General features: G+C 44.2%; 1 protein-coding gene across 6 annotated transcripts in view; it reads left to right on the top strand.

Annotated features, from left to right (window-relative positions):
- SHC3 (SHC adaptor protein 3) overlaps nucleotides 1-23228 on the top strand; it is a 183768-nt gene extending 160540 nt beyond the window's left edge. For 5 of the 6 annotated variants that reach the window (XM_070459402.1, XM_070459401.1, XM_070459400.1 and 2 more), the window contains one exon: nucleotides 14938-23228. In XM_070459402.1, the coding sequence (XP_070315503.1) occupies nucleotides 14938-15066 (129 nt within the window). In that variant the 3' untranslated portion in view covers nucleotides 15067-23228. The remainder of the gene's footprint in view (nucleotides 1-14937) is intronic. The other variant, XM_070459403.1, reaches the window with a different exon arrangement.
- The last annotated feature ends 229 nt before the right edge of the window (nucleotides 23229-23457 follow it).

Below are 23457 nucleotides of genomic sequence, written 5' to 3'. Positions count from 1 at the left end.
ACTTTTGTTTACTATTTGTATAAAACAAATATTTCCATCCTTTGGATCTAAAATGAGTGTCTTATATACAGCATTTAGTTGGATTTAAAAAAAATTATCTATATTTTACCATCTGTCTTTTGGCTAGAGAGTTCAGTCCATTTACACTGAATGTAATTACTGAGCAAAGTAATGCTCAAAATTCTCCAAGCCAGGCTTCAACAGTATGTGAACCATGAACTTCCAGTTGTTCAAGCTGGACTTAGAAAAGGCAGAGGAGCCAGAGATCAAATTGCTAGCATCCACTGGATCATCAAAAAAGCAAGAGTTCCAGAAAAACATCTACTTTTGTTTTATTGACTACGCCAAAGCCTTTGACTGTGTGGATCACAACAAACTGGAAAATTCTTAAAGAGATGGGAATACCAGACACCTGACCTGCCTCCTGAGAAATCTGTATGCAGGTCAAGAAGCAACAGTTAAAAATTTACATGGAACAACAGACTGATTGCAAATTGGGAAAGGAGAATGTCAAGGCTGTATATTGTCACCCTGCTTATTTAACTTATGTGCAGAGTAGATCATGCAAAATGCCAGGCTGGATGAAGCACAAGCTGGAATCAAGATTGCTGGGAGAAATAGCAATAACCTCAGATACGCAGGTGACACCACCCTTACGGCAGAAAGCAAAGAAGAACTAAAAAGGCTCCTGATGAAAGTGAAAGAGTAGAGTGAAAAAGTTGGCTCAAAACTCAACATTCAGAAAACTAAGATCCTGTCATCTGGTCCCATCACTTTGTGGCAAAGAGATGGAGAAACAATGGAAACAGTGACAGACATTATTTTGGGAGCCTCCAAAATCACCTCAAATGGTGACTGCAGCCGTGAAATTAAGACACTTGCTCCTTGGAAGAAAAGCTATGACCAACCTAGACAACATAATAAAAAGCAGAGACATTACTTTACCAACAAAGGTCCATCTAGTCAAAGCTATGGTTTTTTTAGTAGTTATGTTTGGATGTGAGAGTTGGACTATAAAGAAAGCTGAGCATCGAAGAATTGATGCTTTTGAACTGTGGTGTTGGAGAAGACTCTTGAGGGTATCTTGGACTGCAAGGAGATCCAACCAGTCAATCATAAAGGAAATCAATTCTGAATATTCATTGGAAGGACTGATGCTAAAGCTGAAGCTTCAATACTTTGGCCACCTGATGGGAAGAACTGACTCACTGAAAAAGACCCTGATACTGGAAAGATTGAAGGTGGGAGGAGAAGGGGATGACAGAGGATGAGATGGTTGGATGGCATCACTTACCCGATGGATATGAGTTTGAGTAGGCTCCACGAGTTGGTGAGGGACAGGGAAACCTGACGTGCTGCAGTCCATAGGGTCGCAAAGAGCAGACATGACTGAGTGACTGAACTGAACTGAACTGATAAGAAAGGACTCATTTCCATAATTTTGCTATTTCTGTTCTAGTACCCTATAACTTTTTTGTCTGTCATTTCTTACATTACTGTTTTTGTGTTTAGTTGATTTTTTATCTATGTGTAAAATGACTTAATTCCCTTCTTATTTCCTTTAGTATTTATTCTATCTCTACTTTCTTTGTAGTTATCATGAAGATTATATTTAACATCTTAAAGTTATAACATTCTAATTTGAATTTGTAGCATCTTAACTTCACTAGCGTACATCATACAAAATCTCTGCTACTTTATAGCTCTGTACCCATTCCACGACTGAGTGACTGAACTGAACTGAACCCACTACTTTCATTTGTTGATATTCCAAAATTATATGTTTAAACATTGTGTGTCCAAAAACATAAACTAACATTTTTAATACAATAGTCTCAAATTATGTAGAAAACGAAATGTGAAGTTACAAACCAAAGTTACAAAAATGCAACCTTTTATAATTGCCCATGGGCTTTACCTCTACCGTGATCTTTATTTATTCATATAGCTTTGAGTTATTATCTAGTATCTTTCATTTCAACCTGCAGGACTCCTTTTAGCATTTCTTCCTGGGCCCGGTCTAGTGGAAATGAACTCTCTCAACTTTATTTTATCTGTGAATGTCTTAATTTCTCCTTCACTTTTGAAAGACAGTTTTGTTGGAAATAAGATTTTCTTAACTGACAGGTTTTTTTTTCTTCCTTTTAGCTTTTAAATTTATCAACCCACTGTCTTCTGGTCTTCAACATTTAAGATGAGAAATTTTATTGAAGATCTCTTGAATGTGACAAGGCACTTCTTTCTTGCTGCCTTCAATACTCTCTTTGACTTTAGCTTTGACAGGTTGATTAAAATGTGTCTTGGTGTAGGTCTCTGTTTTCATCCTTCTTAGAGTTTATTGAGCTTCTTGGATGTTTCAGTCAGTTAAGTTTAGTTGCTCAGTTGTGTCCAACTCTTTGCAACCCCATGGACTGCAGCAAGCCAGGCCTCCCTGTCCATCACTAACTCCCAGAGCTTGCTCAAACTCATGTCCCTTGAGTTGGTGATGCCATCTAACCATCTCATCCTCTGTTGTCCTTTTCTCCTCCTGCCTTCAATCTTTCCCAGCATCAGGGTCTTTTCAGATGGGTCAGTTCTTCACATCAGGTGGCCAAAGTATTGAAGCTTCAGCTTTAGCATCAGTCCTTCCAATGAATATTCAGAATTGATTTCCTTTATGATTGACTGGTTGGATCTCCTTGCAGTCCAAAGGACTCTCAAGAGTCTTTCCCAACACCACAGTTCAAAAGTATCAATTCTTCAGTGCTCAGCTTTCTTTATGGTCCACCTCTCACCTCCATACATGACTATTAGAAAAAAACCATAGCTTTGACTAGATGGACCTTTGTTGGCAAAGTAATATCTCTGCTTTTAAATATGCTGTCTAGGTTTGTCATAGCTTTTCTTCCAAGGAGCAAGCATCTTTTAATTTCATGGCTGCAGTCACCATCTGCAGTGATTTTGGAGCCCCCAAAATAATGTCTGTCACTGTTTCCATTGTTTCTCTATCTATTTGCCATGAAGTGATGGGACTGGATGCCATGATCTTAGTTTTTTTTGAATGTTGAGTTTTAAGCCAGCTTTTCACTCTCCTCTTTTACTTTCATCAGAAGGCTCTTTAGTTCCTCTTCTCTTTCTTTTCTGGTCCACAACATATCTGTGCTTCTCTGGCATAACTCTGAAGAAATCTTAACTGAATTTCCCTTTTGGTCACTGTGGTTAGCCTTCCACCTTTTTTCTTTTCTACTATCAAAAACAGACTTTGCTGACTTTTGGGCAAACTTGGGGATGATTGAGGCTCCTTATTACCTTGTAACTGGAAAAAGAAGGGAAGTTAGACCAGGAACCAGAGGCAGAGAGTTCAAATTGTCCCCCTTACCCTGGATGTGGCTGGTCAGGGAAACCACATCCCTGGAGGGGCAGACTGGAAGGTGTCCAGGACTCCAGCTGTGCAGGGATACACAGTCAGGCTTACAATTTGCGTAGAAAATGGGTGTTCATGTGAATCAAGGCGTCTATTGGGAAATGGAAGCAATTGGTGTGCAAAATTGCAGGTGTAACCCTTGGAAATACAGTCCCAGGGCGTCACGTGGAGCTGGCACTGTGGCCATTGGATTTAGGAAGGGCCCAGACTGCACCTTAATTTCAAATCTGAAAGAGGCCAGGCAGCATGGCCAGGGTGGATCCACATCCCACCTGGATTAGGTTGCATTCAGGCATGAACCTTTGGGGGTGGGAGGGTCTCCCAGTGGACCCAACCAAGGCTGAGACAGTAGACAGAGGGCTACAGCCCTGTGTGTGCACCTCTTCCTGTGGAACAAGAATTTCCGTAGGAGATATCTTTAACTGACACCTTTGCCTGCTCTAGCGCCACCGCATGGACTGGGCTGAATGTAATCATTTTGTCATCAATTGAGTGTACTTGTTAAGGCACAATTTTTTTTAAAATGGTTGCTCCCCCGCCCGGCTTCACTGACAGCAGGGGGCTCCACAAATATCATTCCCTGCTCTGTTAATACGTCTCTTCAGGATGCCTGTTGCCTTCAGGGTAGGTTTAAACTGCTTCGTATGGCATGAAAAATAGGAACAGTGAACATTTACCAAGCACATTCTAGGGGCCCTGTACTGTCTGAAATTCTTCATGCACGTGAATCATTTGCTTCTGATGAGAATCCTATGAAGTAGGAGTATTACAATAACCATTATACATAGAAATGAATGCTCAGAGATGTCAGTAACTTGCCCTAAATGGCACCATTAGGAGGTGGCAGGTGGGGATTTGAACCCAAGTGCTCAGAATTGTTTTCTTGCTACTACACCTGACTATCCTCACATGTGTCAGGGGCAGGTGCAGTGGAGCTTAGCAAAGCACACAGGATCTGCTTGGCACCCAGCTAGGTGAGGAGGGAAAGGGCCGGGGTCTGGCTCGGCCACCCCAGGCCAGTTTATATGTCAGTGGAGCATATTTAGAAGGCTCCCATAACTTCTGTTTTGATACTGAGGGGTGAATGAACATGGCAGGTACTGTCACCTTCCTGTCAATGATGCAATTAGACCAACAGCTTCCAGCTTCTCACTTGGTTTCTCAGCACGGGGTCCCCTGTCTGGCAGCTGCAGCATTACCTGGAACCTGCTAGAAATGCAAATTCTAAGGTTCTACCTTAGAGTCAGAGCAGGTGAAGGGGAGGGGTCAGGCAGTCTGTGCTTTCGGAAGACCCCAAAAGCAGGGCTTTTGATGCTGCTCAAGTTGACAACCACAGCCTAGTGACAACCACGCATCCTCCCCGGCCTGAACATGCTGAGGCCTCTGCCTGGGGCTTTGCGTCATAGGGTTGCTCCATGGCTAAGAAGACAATGTCTGGGGAGGGCGACACCAGGTAATAATGAAGGAACCTTCCAGCTCTCTGTTCAGTTTCTTCGCTATTGTGATCCGCCGGCCACTAGAGGGAGCAGAAGGCACGTTGCTTCCAGTCTGGGAAAGGGATGGCTGAGCCTCACCTGGAGAGGATGCAGGTGAGTGTCCATCCTCAGCCCAGCAGCCCAGTCAGCCTTGCAGGAGAGCCTGCTCTGCATGCTAGCCCGTGCCCCTTCTCTTTCTAGTTTGCTCTGTGTTCAGACTTTTACAGAGTTATCAGGTTAGCTTTGTGCGATGGCTTTGCCATTTCCCTGGGTTCTCAACCTGGGACCAGGGTCTTCCCCTGCTATAAGTGCATTTGGCATGGCTTCTGATGGTGGGATGATTGAAGGCAAAAGGAGGAGAGGGTGGCAGAGGACGAGATGGTTGGGTGGCATCACCGACTCAATGGACATGAACTTGGGCAAACTCCAGGAGACAGTGAGGGACAGGAAAGCCTGGCGTGAGGTTGCAAAGAGTTGGAATGACTGAGCAACTGAACAGCAACAACAACTGGTGGTGGAGTGTGCTACTGAGTCAGACAGCTTGAGGGGTGTGTTGGGGATCCCAGATTTCCTCCTTTAAGCTGGACCTAGGACTTTTTTAGTGCTGTCTTGAACAGTGCCTTATCAGCTGGTGTCTCGGCGGGTTCATAGAGGTGAGCACTTAGAGCTCATAGGGCTCTCGGGGATCTCCCAGGGATGAGATTGCTGCATTTGGAGAGACTAAAATTCTACCCACCTATGGAGATCCTAAAAGATCATCTTAAAGGTAGAATTAGCAGTGCCATTTGATACTAATAGCAAGGGATTATTACATTTTCTGAACAACTTGAACAAAACTTCACAAACTCAATAAGTGCTGGAGAGTTCCAAAGGGCTGATGCAGCAGCCCCATACCATCGAGGGCATAGAGGCTCATCTGTGATGTAATCAGCACTCACGTCCACCACTGCCGTCTTCCGCTGCTCATCAAGGTGAAGAGCCCAGACAGCAGAGCAAAACGCAGGATGTCGTTTCCAACAGGTGTCACACCTGGCTTAGTCAAGCTTGGTGGAGGAAAGGTTTAGGATCAGTGACGAGGGTGAGCAAAGAGCTCAGTCTTCACTCAGCTGTGCCCTGAGTTCCCAGACTTGGGTATTTTACTCCAAAAATTAACTTCCTGAGGTTGATCCGCCACTTTCACCCTCACCATTGTACATACTGCTAGGTCAGTGGTATGGAATTGCTGGATCATATGGTAATTCTATCTTTCATCTTTTGAGGAATCTCTATATTGCTTTTTTCCACAGAGGCTGCATCAGTTTATATTCGCACCAACAGTGTAGGAGGGTTCCATTTTCTCCACATCTTGGCCAACACTTGTCATTTCTTGTCTTTTTGATAATAGCCATTCTGGAAGGTGTGGTTTTCATTGTGGTTTTGACTTGTATTCCTTTGATGACTAGTGATGTTGAGCATTTTTCCATATGCTTGTTGGCCACGTATATGTCTTCTTTGGAAAAATGTCTCTTAAAGTCCTGTGCCCACTTTTAATTGGGTTATTTCTAGGTTTTTTTTTTTTAATGTTGAGTTGTGTGACTTCTTTGTATATTTTGGATATTAACCCCTTATTGGGTATATTATTTGCAAATATCTTCTCTAGTTCTGTAGGTGGCCTTTTCATTTTGCCGATAGTTGCCTTCACTGTGCAAAAGCTTTTTCATTTGAAATAGTCCCATTTGCTTATTTTTTGCTTTTGTTTCCCTTGCCTGAGAAGACATATCCAAAATAATATTGCCAAAACAGATATCAAAGACTGTATTGCCTATGTCTTCTTCTAGAAGTTTTATGATTTCAGCTTTACACTTAAGTCTTGAATCCATTTTGAGTTTATTTCTGTATATGGTGTGAGAAAGTATTCCAGTTTTATTTTTTCATATGTAGCTGTTCAGTTTTCCCAACACCATTTATTGAAGAAGCTGTTTTTTTCCATTATATATTCTTTCTTGGCCCATTTGAAAATCTGACTGTTTGTTTTCTTACTGTTGGTTTTACAAGTTCTTTGCCTATTTTAGATAGTTGTCCAAAGTTTTTTTTATTATTATTTATTATATGTATCTCTTGCAAATATTTTCTTTCCATCTGTGGCATACCTTCTCATACCTTCTCATTCTATTGATAGTGTCATTTGAAGAGCAGAGTTTTTAAGTTTAATAAAGTCCAACTTCTTATTTCCTTCTTTCATGGATCATGATTTTGGTGTCATAAATAAAAAGTAATCAACAAACTCACAGTTATCTGGGTTTTCTCCTATGTTATCTTGTACGAGTTTTATAGTTTTGAGTTTTATCATCCATTTTGAGTCAACTTTTACAGAGGGTGTAAGGTTTGTGTCCTGTTTAATTTTTTGTATGTGAATGGCCAGTTGTTCCAGCACCATGTGTTGAAAAAAAAATCTTTACTTCATTGTACTGCTTTTGCTTCTTTGTCAAGCATCAGTTGTTTATATTTGTTTGGTTCAGTGTCTGGGCTCTCTTATTCTGTTCCATTGCTCTGTTTGTCTATTCTTTTGTCAATACCACACTTTATTTATTACTATAGCTTTATAGTAAATTTTGAAGTTGAGTATTATCAGTCTTCCATCTTGTGCTCGCTTCGGCAGCACATATACTAAAATATCAGTCTTCCATCTTTATTCTTCTCCTTTGATATTGTGTTGCTATATTTTATTTTTTGCCTTTCCATATAGACTTTAGAATAAGTTTGTCAATATACACAAAATATCTTGCTGGGATTTTGATTGGGATGGCATTGAATCTGTAGATCAAGGTGGAAAGAACTTACATCTTGACAATATTGAGTCTTCTTACCCATGAATATGGAATATATTTCACTTTTTAGTTTTAAAAAAATTTCTTTCATTATAATTTTGTAGTTTTTCTCCTAGAATTGTGTATATATTTTGTTAGATATATATCTAAGTCTTTCATTTTGGGAATGCTAATATAAATAGTGTTTTTTTAAATTTCAAATTCAGCTTGTTCATTGCTTACATATAGAAAAGCAATTCACTTTTGTATATTAACCTCTTATCCTGAAACCTTGATGTAATCACATTCATTCCAGGAAAGTTTTTTTTGTTGCTGTTGTTGTTGTTGCTGTTGATTATTTTGAGTTTTATTCATAGATAATCATATCATCTGTGAGCAAACAGTTTTATTTTTTCCTTCTCAAGTATTTCCTTTCTTGACTTATTGTATTAGCTAGGACTTCCATTTTGGTGTTGAGAAAGAGTAACGTAATGGGACATCCTTGCCTTGTTCCTAGTTATAGTGGGAAAGCATCATTACTTATAATATTCTTTATTTTGCTTTTAATGTTCATGAGATCTGTAGTGATGACCCTTCTTTCACTTATGATATGAGTAATTTGTGTCTTCTTTCTTTTTCTCTTAGGTAGCTTGGTTAGAGGCTTACTGATTTTATCTTTTAAGAGAACTAACTTTTGGACTCATTGATTTTCTGTACTGATTTCCTATTTCAATTTCATTGATTTCTGCTCTAATTTTTATTATTTCTCTCTCTTACTTTGAACTTAAATTGCTCTTGCTTTTCTAGTTTCCTATGGTGGAAGTTTAGATGATTGATTTCAGATGTTTCTTCTTTTTACAGTACATGCATATTTTAGTCTATCCTCCTTGTTGTTCAGTCACTAAGTCATGTCCAACTCTTTGCCACCCCATGAACTGCAGCATGCCTGGCTTCCCTGTCCTTCATTATCTCCTGGAGTTTGCTCAAACTCATGCTCATGGTGATGCTGTCCAACTGTCTTATCCTCTGCCGCACATAGTTTTCTAGGGTTAACATTCCTTGTGTCATTTTTGTAGCAAAATCCTTTATGCATCTGGAGGAGTTTGTGCTAGGTTTATCTGGGTTGCTGGGCTTTTAAAATCAGCCTTTGACATTTCCAACACATGGCAGGTGAGCCTACAGATAGCTCTGTGGACTGCAGGTTCTCTGGGCAGAATCCAGATGGACTTTCAGCATGTATTTATGGGAGTGAAGTAAACTATTTCTTTATATTTCTTACTCCTTCTGTGTGCCTTTGTTTTCATGTGTGCATGTTTATCCTGGCCATCCTATGCACTACAAAAACATTGACAAGTGGTCCTCAGCTTGGGCAGCATGTTGCAGTCATGGAGGGAATATGAAACAGGCTAGTGGCCAGGCCTCATCCCAAGCTCCTGGTGGAGCTGGCCTGAGCATGGAGTTCTGGAAAGCAACTCAGATGATGCCAACATAAGCCCAGGTTTAGACCACTGTCCCAGACACTTCCCCATCATAAATCCTGTATCTGCCCTATTGCCTTAGAACAGAAGTGAATGTTAATCATTAAGAAGTGGGAATAAGGAATCAATGTAAAGGCAATGCCCTGACAGTACTAGGCTCAAGCTGACCTCCTGGATGCCTTCATCCTCCTAAAAGGGGCCTGTTATGTTACTCAGGGGTCTTTCTGGGTGGGAAATTCTATGGAGCTCCAGGAGGATTAAACGACCTTGATGCAAAATGCCAGAGAGTCTTGGTAAGGTGTTTTTTTCCTGAATGTGCCCATCAGATTACATCCTTACTGAGGCTTAATGCCCAAGAGTCAGGGGACCTGACTGGGAAGTTTCTTCCCCTTCAATACTTACAGAGGTGGGTAGAGAGGGGCCTCATAGCAGATTTGAATCCCAGGAGAGGAAAACATCCTCATTTAGAAAAGTTTAAAACCCGAAGCAGATGGCTTCTGATATCCACATCAGGAGCATAGAGTTAGTGGGAGAGTGGGATATGGGACTGAAGGCCCAGAGATACAGGACTAAAAGACATCCCATGTCTTTGAGGTTGATGGAGAGGAGAGATAAGAGTGACCACATTATGGCAGGGGAGTGAGATTAAGAACCTGGGGAAAGGTGAATGGACCTAGAGACTGTCACATTGAGTGAAGTATCAGACAAAGAAAGAGAAATATCATATGATATCACTTATATGTGCTTATTAAAAAAATGGTTCAAATGAACTTATTTACAAAACAGAAATAGAGTCACAGATGTAGAAAACCAACTTGTGGTTGGTTACCAGGCAGGAAGGTGGGGAGGGATAAATTGGGAGATTGAAGTTGACATATACACACTACTATATATAAAATAGATAATGAAGAAGAACATACTGAACAGCACAGGAAACTCTGCTCCATACTCTGTAATGACCTACATGGGGAAACAACCTAAAAAAGAGTGGATATATGTATATGTTGGACAAGGAAATGGCAACCCACTTCAGTATCCTTGTCTGGACAATCCCATGGACAGAGGAGCCTGGCGGGCTACAGTCCATGGGGTCACAAAGAGTTGGACATGACTGAGCGACTAATACACACACACATGTATATGTATGGGATTCTAGGTGGCACTAGTGGTAAAGAACCCGCCTGCCAGTGCAGGAGACATAAGAGACACAGGTTTGATCTTTGGATAGGGAAGATCCCCTGGAGGAGGGCATGACAACCCACTCCAGTATTCTTGCCTGGAGTATTCTTGTACTTGCCTCCAGTATTCTTGCCTCCATGGGCAGAGAAGCCTGGAAGACTACAGTCTGTTCAGTTCAGTTCAGTCGCTCAGTTGTGGCTGACTCTTTGTGACCCCATAGACTGCAGCACGCCAAGCCTCCCTGTCCATCATCAACTCCGGCAGTTTACTCAAACTTATGTCCATTGGGTCGATGATGCCATCCAACCATCTCATCCTCTGTCGTCCTCTTCTCCTCCCACCTTCAATCTTTCCAAGCATCAGGGTCTTTTTAAATGAGTCAGCGTTTTGTATTAGGTGGCCAAAGTATTGGAGTTTCAGCTTCAGCATTAGTCCTTCCAGTGAATATTCAGAACTGATTTCATGAGGAACTGGTTTGATCTCCTTGCTGCCCAAGGGACTCTCAAGCGTCTCCTCCAAGACCACAGTTCAAAAGCATCAATTCTTCGGTGCTCAGATTTCTTTATAGTCCAACTCTCACATCCATATATGACTACTAAAAAAACCATAGCTTTGACTAGACAGACCTTTGTTGACAGAGTAATGTCTCTGCTTTTTAATATGCTATCTAGGTTGGCCATAACTTTTCTTTCGAGAAGCAAGCGTCTTTTAATTTCATGGCTGTAGTCACCATCTGCAGTGATTTTGGAGCCCAGAAAAATAAAGTCTGTCACTGTTTCCACTGTTTCCCCATCTATTTGCCATGAAGTGATGGGACCAGATGCCACGATCTTAGTTTTCTGAATGTTGAGTTTTAAGCCAAGTTTTTCACTCTCCTCTTTCACTATCATCAAGAGGCTCTTTAGTTCTTCACTTTCTGCCATAAAGATGGTGTCATCTGCATATCTGAGGTTATTGATATTTCTCCCGGCAATCTTGATTCAGATTGTGCTTCATCCAGCCCAGTATTTCTCATGATGTACTTGGCATATAGGTTAAATAAGCAGAGTGACAATGTACAACCTTGACATACTCCTTTCCCGATTTGGAACCAGTCTGTTGTTCCATGTCCAGTTCCAAATGTTGCTTTCTGACCTGCATACAGGTTTCTCAGGAGGCAGGTCAGGTGTCTGGTATTCCCATCTCTTTCAGAATTTTTCACAGTTCGTTGTGATCCACACAGTCAAAGGCTTTGGCATAATTAATAAAGCAGAAGTAGATGTCTTTCTGGAACTCTCTTGCTTTTCTGATGATCCAACAGATGTTGGCAATTTGAGCTCTGGTTCCTCTGCCTTTTCTAAATCCAGCTTGAACATCTGGAAGTTCACAGTTTGTGTACTGTTGAAGCCTGGCTTGGAGAATTTTCAGCATAACTTTACTAGCGTAAGATGAGTGCAATTGTGCAGTAGTTTGAACATTCTTTGGCATTGCCTTTCTTTGGGATTGCAATGAAAACTGACCTTTTCCAGTCCTGTGACCACTGCTGAGTTTTCCAAATTTGCTGGCATATTGAGTGCAGAACTTTCACAGCATCATCTTTTAGGATTTGAAATAGCTCAACTGGAATTCCATCACATCCACTAGCTTTGTTCATGGTGATGCTTCCTAAGGCCCACTTGACTTCGAATTCCAGGATGTCTGGCTCTAGGTGAGTTATCATACCATCATGATTATCTGGGTCATGATCTTTTTTGTACAGTTCTTCTGTGTATTCTTGCCACCTCTTCTTAATATCTTCTGCTTCTGTTAGGTGCATACCATTTCTGTCCTTTATTGTGCCCATCTTTGCATGAAATGTTCCCTTGGTATCTCCAATTTTCTTGAAGAGATCTCTAGTCTTTCCCATTCTATTGTTTTCCTTATTTCTTTGCAGTGATCACTTAGGAAGTCTTTCTTATCTCTCCTTGCTGTTCTTTAGAACTCTGCATTCAAATAGGTATATCTTTCCTTTTCTCCTTTGCCTTTAGCTTCTCTTCTTTTCACAGCTATTTGTAAGACCTCCTCAGACAACCATTTTGCCTTTCTTTTTCTTGGGGATGGTCTTGATCCCTGCCTCCTGTACAATGTCATGAACCTCCATCCATAGTTCTTCAGGTACTCTGTCTATCATATCTAATCCCTTAAATATATTTCTCACTTCCACTGTATAATCCTAAGGGATTTGATCTAGGTAGGTCGTACCTGAATGGTCTAGTGGTTTTTCCTACTTTCTTCAATTTAAGTCTGAATTTGGCCATAAGGAGTTCATGACCTGAGCCACAGTCAGCTCCCGCTCTTGTTTTTGCTGACTGTATAGAGCTTCTCCATCTTTGGCTGCAAAGAATATAATCAATCTGGTTTCCGGATTGAACACCTGACAATGTCCATGTGTAGAGTTGTCTTTTGTGTTGTTGCAAGAAGGTGTTTGCTATGACTAGTGTGTTTTGGCAAAACTCTCTTAGCCTTTGCCCTGCTTCATTCTGTACTCCAAGGCCAAATTTGCCTGTTACTCCAGGTGTTTCTTGACTTCCTACTTATGCATTCCAGTCTCCTATAATGAAATGGACATCTTTTTAGGGTGTTAGTTCTAGAAGATCTTGTAGGTCTTCATAGAACCATTCAACTTCAGCTTCTTCAGCATAATTGGTTGGGACAGAGATTTGGATTACTGTGATATTGAATGGTGTGCCTTGGAAATGAACAGAGATCACTCTGTCATTTTTGAAATTGGAGCCAAGTACTGCATCTCGGACTCTTTTGTTGACTATGATGGCTACTGCATTTCTTAAGGGATTCTTGCCCATAGTAGTAGATATAATGGTCATCTAAGTTAAATTCACCCATTCCAGTCCATTTTAATTCTCTGATTCCTAAAATGTTGATGTTCACTCTTGCCATCTCCTGTTTGATGACTTCCAATTTGCCTTGATTCATGGACCTAACATTCCAGGTTCCTATGCAATATTGCTCTTTACAGCATCGGACCTTGCTTCCATCACCAGTCACATCCACAACGGGTGTTGTTTTTGCTTTGGCTCTGTCTCTTCATTCTTTCTGCAGTTATTTCTCCACTGATCTCCAGTAGCATATTAATAGGGCACCTACTGACCTGGGGAGTTCATCTTTCAGTGTTCTATTGTTTTTCCTTTTCATGCTGTTCATGGGGTTCTCAAGGCAGGAATACTGAAGTGTTTTTCCATTCCCTTCTCCAGTGGACCACATTTTGTCAGAACTCTCCACCATGACCTGTCCACTTTGGGTGGCCCTACATGGCATGGCTCATAGTTTCATTGAGTTAGATAAGACTACAGTCTATATAGGCTTGCAAAGCATCCAACACAACTGAAGTGACTGCACACGATGCATGAATGTGTATGTGTAACTGACGCACTTTGCTGTAGCAGAAACTAACACAATACTTTCAATCAACTATTTGTATTGGTACTACAACTATTTATATTGGAATATATTTTACTCCAATAAAATAAAATGAAAAAGAACTTGGGGAAAGAATATTGGGACAATTAAGGAGAATGGATGTGTTTTCAGGTCCCCAAGGTAGGAATGGGAGAGATCTGGTTGCTCCGGGAGGGATAGGCTCTGAGCCGTGAGGCTGGAGAGAGAGAGAGTGGAGTACCCAGGCATCCCAGATCCATTGTGAGGGACAACTACGGGCTTGGAGCATCCGTGGATGTAGCGAGGTGCCTGCTCCCTGCCCCACCTCCCCTCCCTCCAAGGAGCAGGCCCCTGGGGCTGCATCCAAAGCAAGAGAGACTGCTCCTGGCCAGACCTCACACTGCCTCTTTCAAGTGTGGCCTCTATTATAAGTGTACTGACTCAGGGTGGTGGGGGGGACTGGTGGCCTCCAGAGACCAGAGCACAGGCGCAGTGAGCAGAGCAAAGAAACAGAGCTCCTCCTGGCACCCTCACCCCATCTCAGGCCTTCATCTGTTCAGGAGGAGTTCATGGACAGGCACCATACCCAGCTCCAGAACTGAGTGACCCGGAATTGCAGCACTGCCCCTCCATCGCAGCTAGGGTCACCCTCCAGTAGAAACTTGGAGCCCCTCCTCACAGCCATGGACTCCTTCCTGGCAGGCAGGCAGGATGCTGGTGGGTGGCCTGGGGAGAGTTGGTGAGGAAGGAAGGAACCTGAGAGTGCTGAGCTGGAGGCTGAGTTGGGTTTCCAGGTGGAAGAAGCACAGTCTGGGCCAGGGACCACTGTCCAAAGCCCCAAAGGTGGCAGAGGCTCTGGAGCCTGTAGACACCGCTGGGTGGTGTGGGACAGAGGTTTCTGGGTCCCAGGAGGGCAGGAGGGGAGCAGGAGAGAGGAGGTTAGCACCAGGTGAGTGAGCTCACCAGTCCCTGGTTGCTAAAGGTGGAGGAGGGCATGGTTCAGTCCCAGAGGGGTGGACAAATGAGCTAACTGAATTGACTGGCCGGTGACAGTGACCAGGGACTTGGCAGACACCATCTCTGGAAGGGTGATCCCGGGTGCCTAAGAAGCCTGCCCTTCCAGTTTCGACTCCCGGTGAGAAGGGATGTTCTCTGTCCTCTGACTGTGGGTGGTGCTAACCTTCCTTGTGCATCCCTCCCAGATCCGGACAAAGGACAGGATCTTTGACAGTATCAGCCACCTCATCAACCACCACCTGGAAAACAGACTGCCCATCGTCTCCGCCGGGAGTGAGCTCTGCCTGCAGCAGCCAGTAGAGAGGAACCCGTGACCTGCCAGCTGCCCTGTCCGACACCGCACCTGTGGTCAGGAGGGCTTGGTTCTTTCCAGTAGATGGATATCGGGCCCCGGGAATGTGGGCAGGTGTCCATTGGCTCAGAGCTTTGTGCAGAAGCCCCAGGAGGAAGGCTTCCCTAAGATGCAAGTTTCATAAACTTGTTCAGAATTCTCATTAGCATATTAAAGGTGTACATACCTATACATCCTGTACAAATTATCCCTCTATATTTATATTTTTTAAGACTAAGAAAGATGTAAGACTAATGTTCTGTGCTGTATGTTTTTAATGAAAACTAAGTTTGACTGTAGTTGTCCAGGTAAAATGTTAATTCAGCTGACCCATTCCACTGGGAAATTCCACTGGGAAAGTGTTACCTATTAAGCACAACACAGGGAATAGAAGCAGCAGGAGGGTCAGTACTAAACACTTGGGATGTAACAGAGTAAGACAAGATGCTGCCTGTGCTCTGCATGCAAAGCGCTGTGAAGTGCTGGTCCTTAGGGCCGTCCCTTCTCACGGGCGACGCCTCCCAGGCTGCCTGCACCACACCCATGTTCATGGGGTTTCCAGCACCAGAGTTTGGGGAGCTGTGCTAAAAGCATACGTCACTCCAGCTGTTTCAGGTAGTGCTGAGCACAGGCATGCTCCTCCCATGACCCTGGTTGCCCAGGGGTTCTTGGGGTTTCACTTCACTGCCAAATAGGGCACAAAATAAGCCTCACGGATCAAGATCTTGACAGGTAAATGCTTCCTTTGTTTTTATCAGTATAATGGCAAAACGAGGGTGTGTGCAGGGATATTGGGTAGACGGGGATGTGTACATCCTCTCAGCCAACGGGCTGCTGCTGTACCTGCTAGTGAAATCCTGTCCCCTTTATGTTCGGTAGAGGAGGAAGCATGCGTTCAACCTGCGCAGAATATGGGTGCAAACATGTGTGCCCAGAGACGTTCCTTCGGTCATGGATGATTAAGGTTTGCCTAAACCTAGGGACCAGGCTCAGGAGCTTTGGGAATCAGTTTGAAGTCCTGCTTCTAGTGTCTGGTTTGTTTCCACAACAGGTTTCCTAAGTGCTCCATGAAGAGGGTACCTGCCCCAGACAGCACTTTGTCCCAGCTCCTTCCTTCAGGATCAAACGCTCTGATCTCCTACTGGGTCTTCTGTTTTAGGAAATTGACAATGTTTCTAAATGTCTGGCTTGAGATTTCCATGGGATTTAACAGGTGTTGACTTTTAAAAAATAGAAAGATTCATTCATTCACTGGCACCTTCCCACTGGTGCCACAACATTGGCTCTTGTCCAGTTGAAATCCCCGTTTGGGCAGCACCCCCTTCATCAGTGCAACAGAAAGACCCTCCACACACACTTAGCCTTTAATAGTAATAAATTTGATGCTTCCAGAATGAAGAGCAAAAAGTAGATTTTTGAAAACGCTGATGAGCGCTAATTGCACAAAGTTCTAATGCTCAGTATGTGAACCCCATTTCTACTTCAAGGGGGTGTGCTTGGCCAGGATGAGAGAAATGGGGCAGAGCTGACAGTTGAGGATGGGTTGGGGAAGGTCCAAAGCTTCATATTAGCATTCTGTGGAATTTTACCTCATGAATCCAAGCTGACAGTGGTTTCAATCTTCTAGAATGCTCTGCCGTGAATGGGAACTCTGTGGGGAGTCTGACACTAATCTAGAACCCCACTACCACCCCTGCTTCTTCCTGGACTGGTTTTGCTTTCAGGTGCAGTTGGGATACCTGTTCCAGCTTATCCAGAGGCAGTAGGGGTTGAGTGGGGATGGGCTGAGCAGCTGGGGTGGGCTCCTCCCCTGTGACAATGTAGATTTGGGGTGGCTGTGAGAATTGCCCCATATTCTTATGTATATCTGCATCCTGGAGATGTCCACAAAGGTCTGACCTCTGTGGGGAGGCACGATCCTTCTCTGTATGTGAGTGTACACACATACTCATAGACCAAATGACTTCTTTCAACAGTCTTGCACTCCCCGCTGTGTAAGGCCAAAACATTTCATGTTTAGGGCAAAGCAGAGAAGGAGACAAGAGCAAACACCTGAGAGCCTCTGAACACTTGATCTGTGTCTTTTTTTTCTCTCCGGTGTGCAAGAAATGCTAATCTGCAGTTTTAGTAGCTCTCTGCTCTGAAGTTAGTGTTTATCTCAGTGGTGATAAGCTGGGTTTTTTTGTTTTTTTTTTTTTTTTGCATGAGAATCAATTTAGAAAATTAAAGTATGGGGGTATCAAATATCGGTTCAGTGTTAATTAAAATATGTATTTTTAAGTTCAGATTATACCTTTCCCCCCATGGGGCAGTGGGACAAACCGGCACTCTTGTAACCACTGGAGCAGATTTGAGACACAGCAAATGGCAGTGATTTTCTAGTCTCTGCTGTCTCCTGTTTGTAAAGCATGTAAGAGCTCACCAGGCCATCTCATCTCTTCCTTCAAGCGCCATGTGCCGGGTATCACGGAGCCTCACACACGGCTGGCAAAACTGAGGCTCAGGTGGTGCCCACTTGCTCCAGTCCACGCGGTCAGCGGCAGCCGAGCTGTTTCCCGCTCTTCTAGGCTCTCCCCGAGCTCCGCTGCGCTGGGAGCTCCGGTTTCGGTTTCGGAGGCAAACTCCCCCATGCGCGCTCCAGGGCCTCCGACTCCCAGGGCGTGCTCACTGCGCGCTGTGAGGGCCATCCTGGGCCCCCGGAGCGTACTAGGACCTGTTGCCCCTCTCTTGGGCACCCCCTGCCGCTTTACCCAGGCCCCTGTGTCTGCTGGGAGGGCCTGGCCAGTCCTAAAACGGCCCCTCTTGCTAAGTGGGCCTGGAGACGGCTCCTCCCTCCCCCATCATCTTGTGGGAATTAGCGGTGCCTTCTAGCGATCCCACCTGCTCAGCGTCTGCAGGGCTCCCTGTGGGGCTGCTGGCCCTGGGTTCCGCCAGCTTTGAGGCCTGACTATTACGGATACTCTGAGAGGCTCATAGTAGAAGCCGGGGGAGAATTCCCTGGGGGGTTCATGCATGACGGGAGAGGCCTAGTTTCAGGCAGGGAGGGTGGCTGGAGCGCCACTTTGTGATGCCCCCGTCCCCACAAAGAGCCCTGCGCTCCAGCACAGTGTCCGCCCCGGGCTCCATGTCCAGCCGCGTGTCCTGAAGCGCCCCCTTCCTGTAGGGGAGCTCTCCTTTCCGATAGCACTGAAGCATTAGGTAAGTAACGCTTACATAAGGAAACAACGTCCTGGTCCTTAATTCCGTGAATCGCTCACCCCGTGAAGGCCAGTCACAGGATCCCGGGCTCCCCCGGCAGCCCGCCTCAGCTCCTGCATGCAGAGCCACGTGGCTTTGAGCCGGCTGCTGGGTTTCTCTGAGCCTGAGAGGGTGTGGGGGTTGATGATTGTGTGTGAGCACCAAGGACTGTTGTTTTCTGGGATGTTTCACTCTCAAAGTGTACATCTGTGCTCTACTGCTGTCCAAGGACATATGGACGGCCGCCATAAATACTTTTCTGTGAATGGTGGTGTGCATGCCTGCTAAGTAGCTTCAGTCGTGTCTGACTCTGTGGGACCCCATGGACTGTATAGCCTGCCAGGTTCCTCTTCCATGGAATCCCATGGACAAGAATACTGGAATGGGTTGCCATGCCCTCCTCTGGGGGATCTTCCTGACCCAAGGATTGAACCTGCATTTCTTATGTCTTCTGCATTGACAGGCAGATTCTTTACCACTAGCACCACCCGTGAATGGTGAAAGCCTAGTGGAAAATGGGAAGGAGACTGTGGAAAGATTACCAATAGGTAACCATAGGACACAGACAAGTCTTGACCTTGGAAGTCATTCAGTCATGTCCTACTCTTTGCGACCCCATGGACGTAGCCTGCCTGGCTCCTCTGTCCGTGGGATTTTCCAGGCAAGAATACTGGAGTGGGTTGCCATGCCCTCCTCCAGGGGATCTTCCCAACCCAGGTGCTGAACCCACGTCTCTTATATCTCCTGCATTGGCAGGCGGGTTCTTTACCACTAGTGCCACCTGGGAACTGCAGGACACAGACAAATCTTGACCTTGGGTTTCAGAAAAATACTCTCGGGTTCTATACGGAAACTTTAAGTTGGTCTTAATAAAGAGAAGTGGAAAAATGACTTTACTGGCACATGTCATAAACCTGGAACTGGCCCTGCTCCTCAGAAGACAGCAAACGAGGAAGCGTCTTCAGATAGCATAGATGGAAGGATCCATTTTTCAGTGAGGAAATTAGACCTGATTGACTTTCTAGAAGGTAGTGATAGTCAGTGGCTGAATCTAGGACAGATTATTAGGGTCCTTCAGGGCTTCTATATAAAATTCAGCCCCTGATGGAAAATGGCAAGTAGTACTTCCCTCCTTGACTTTATCTTTATGCACTTTTTTCCCCCCCAAAATGTTAAAAGCATGAGCCATTCACATGGTCAAGGAAGTTTCTATTCCTTTGTTTAGTTTGTGTGTCCTACTCTTTGTGATCCTATGGACTGTATCTGGGCCCCTCTGTCCTTGTGATTCTTCAGGCAAGAATACTGGAGTGGGTTGCCATTTCTTTCTCCAGGGGATCTTCCTGACCCAGGAATTGAACCCATGTCTCCTGCAGTGGCAGGAAAGTTCTTTACCACTAGCACCAACTGGGAAGCCCCAAATTTTCATTTTTTTATATTGGAGTATAGTTGATTTCCCAATATTTTTGCCTGGGAAATCCCATGGACAGAGGATCCTGGTGGGCTACAGTTCATAGGGTCGCAAAAAGTCAGACATGACTTAGCAACTAAACAGTAAGATAGTTGATTAACAATGATGTGTCAGTTATAGATGTATGGCAAAGTGATTCAGTTATGCCCATAGCATGAATATTAGAGTGGGTTGCCATGCCCTTCTCCAGGGGATTTTCCCTATCCAGGTGTCAAACCTGCCTCTTTTGTGTCCTTCTTTGGCAGGCAGGTTCTTTACCACTAGTGCCACCTGGGAAGCCCCAGTTTAGTTTGGGGTCCCACAGAAGCAGACCCTGAGAAAGGCTCTGGGTGTATGTAGACTCAGGGTTGGGGAAGGAAGCTGATGAGGAAGGCATGATCAAACAAGTCACCAAGATGTAGATAACTAATTGCACTGGGGACTGAGAGAGGCAGGGCTGGACAGACCTAAGAGCTAACCCACCAGGGCAGGGATCGAGCCAGACATTTACCCAAACAGCCCAGCACTGGTGGAAGGCTGTTTCTGGCCACAGTGTCCTGGCTGGCCCTTCACACACCAAACCGAGGAGTACTTGGGTGGAGAGACAGCCCTTCATAAGTAGACTTGGGGTGAAAGGCAGGCATCAGAGCCATCGGAGATCATCCCCAGAGTTCCTGACTCTGTAGTTCTGGATGGGGCCAGAGAATTTGCATTTTTAGTAAATTGCAGTTGATGCTGGTAGGCAGTCTTGATTTTCGGAACTATCATCAGGTATGAACTGCTAGCCCTTACCTGTCTCACTGACTGTTTATCCCCTCTAACATATGGTGATGTTTTCATGCCACTTCATGTTATAGATCCCAGAGTCCAAGCTGTGAGTTCAAAAGTGGAGGATTAATAAGCATTTATAACTCCATGCAATCACTACTGGCAGATAAAATGCCATCTGCCAGACACAATTTATTTATAATGGGGTTTATACATATTTATAAGTTTGCAAGCAACAAATGCACAGTTTTAAAACTGGCATATTTTATAGCAGCCAGAAAAATTGCAACTTTATACCAGGACTTGTGAATATCAACTGCATATGTGTATATATATATATATATAAACACACACACATACGTGTACCTACTAATTACGACAGATGTTTGTCTCCGTCTGTCTGTACATACGTATATACACATGCATATACCTACATTGATTATGACGGACACACATCTCTGTCTGTATGTGTGCACATATAGGTTGGTACCTTGGGACTCCTCCCTGGATTTTGGTATTTTAATGAACATGGACAACTAGAAAGTTACACACATGTTGAGAGTTTGGGGACTGATACGTTCTGGCATCTGCACATGGTCTTGGATGCTGGTCTTGGGAGGATGGTCTTGGATGCTGCAGGAACAAGATAAGAGGGCCATGTGGGGGCCACTGTGGGAAGTGACAAAGGGACATAGGGAAGAGAAGCCAGTGGGGGAAGACAGGAAAGGAGAGGCTGGGAGAACAGAGGAGGAAAAAGAAAAAAGGCAGGGGCAGCCAGTCCAGACCTGCATCCTGTGATCGTCCAGCAGCGTGTAAAGATAAGCAGGGGCGGGTGTCGGGGAGGCTGCCCACTGTGTGCCTAGGGGCTGAGTGTTGCCTTCCGGGTGCAGCTACACTGTTGACTTTTTAACCAGCCTCCTCTTGGTCTTGTCTTATGTTAGTTCACGTGAGGCAAGCACTGTGTTGCGCTTCTATGATCATGCGAAGGTTCTGCCTGTCTGCAGTCACAATTCAGTAGAAAATACACACACAGAGAGTATGGGGACGTGACAAGCCTGATGGGTGGCCCACTTCACTAGGACCTGGAGGGTGCGGCTCCTGGGTAGGTCTGGGGAGTCTGAAGGCTTTGCAGACGGGCTGCAGGCAGGATGGGGAAGGTTAGAACAGGCAGACACAGTGTGGATGGCCCAGGAGGAGGCAGACACACCCTCATGCATGAATAGTGGTCAGGGTTGGGAGGGATGTTGGAGGCATCCCTGGGGTGCTCCTGCTCATTCTTGCCTCCTTCTCATGACCACAGATGGCCAGAATAATGACTCCCTTAGGCCCAAACACATGGGGCTCCCTCCTGAGGGCTAAGGTATGGAAGAGGCATTCTCATTGAAGAAGGCACGAGAAATGAAATCCCATACAATTTCCAGTTTCTATTTTGTTGTTTCACCTTGAAATGCTGTAGGCAGAAATACACACACATGGGGACATGTGCTGTGGCCCTGGGTGACTGAAGTCATGAATTCACACTCATCTGGGATGTTTTTACCACAACCAAAGTTTCTAACCACTGAATCAAGGGATGATTAAAGCAGAAATCAATAGACAAATCCATTTTTGAACACTGAATAAACGTTTTTGTAACAATTATATGTTGGTTGCAAGTGGAATGTTCTCTGTTCCTTTGAATCCTTTTGAATATAACTTGTTCCAGAGTAAATCTTGTAAAATTAAGGCCATGAATGTTTCTTTGTATCCAGAACTAAATAAGAATTAAAATTTGATGCTTAAATCCAAGGATTAGGAGAGAACTCCGTCCCGTGTACATCTAATGTGTAATAATGAGATATTTATTACTTTTAAAAAAGCATTTGGATGGGAAATTATACCTATTGGTAAATATTTGAAAATTTCGTGTTTATTTTCCATTAACTTTTGTGAAACAAAAAAGAATTCCTGTGAAGATCTCTGGTTTATTGCCAATTTACCACTTTCTATGTTGCTACTGGATAAGAATTGGTGTTGGAGATCTCTGAGGAGTGGAAACACAAGATCAACTTCAAGTTTTCTAATCTCTGTTCTTTGAAAGATAATGAAACTGAAATTATTTGCCTAACCTCTGGGAGATTTGACAACACAGTGGGCGAAGAGAATTGGCTTAAATTCCCTCCTCACGTTCAGTGATTCCACGTCGCTCCTTCAGTAAATGATGTGGTTTCCTGTTGTGAGCTCTGTCGCCAGGCCAGGCACATCCCTGAGCTTCCAGGGCAGCCAGTTGGAGGTGCCACGTGGCATTTCTGTGCGTCACCACCATGGCCCAGGAGCAGAGGTTGTCACTCCCACTTAGGCGCGACGGCACTCCTTGTCACTGGTTATTGGAAAATGTGCCTTCATTTTCAGAATAGTGGTGTGTGCGTTTCTGATTATGTAGCAAACCCTTTGATATTTGACTTAGATACTAAAAACATTTGAGTGTGGAGGTTTTGCACTCGTAGATACATTTAAAAGCATGGACTTGGTAATTTAACTACAAGTTTTCTATAATGTACACCTCGTTAATAATACATATCTGTGAAAGGCTCTTTTCCAGTGTAGAAGAACCATGGGTCAAGGGTGGAGAGAAACAACTGTTCTCTAAATAGTCTGATGTTAACTGACTGTCAATGTGAGTCTGTGGGCAATAAAGAATATTGTGAAAAGTCTCTCATTTGGATGGTGGATCTTGTATTGCCTCATGAAGGAGAGGAGGGGAGTTGGAAACATTTCCATAGAAAGCAGATATTCTCAATTATTCCCTAGGAGACCTGTTAAAATACAATCACAGCAGAGTCCTGTTGGGGACACCAAAGGTGTGAGATGAAAATGGCAGTTTGATAGAAGCATTCCTGATGGGATTTAGATAAACTTCTGCCCACTTGGCCTTGGACAGTG

Source organism: Odocoileus virginianus, chromosome 31 (genome assembly GCF_023699985.2).
Source record: "Odocoileus virginianus isolate 20LAN1187 ecotype Illinois chromosome 31, Ovbor_1.2, whole genome shotgun sequence".
In the NCBI taxonomy this organism is placed as follows: Eukaryota; Metazoa; Chordata; class Mammalia; order Artiodactyla; family Cervidae; genus Odocoileus; species Odocoileus virginianus.
Note: the sequence above shows the minus strand (reverse complement) of the source record. Positions and strands in the feature narration are given on the sequence as shown.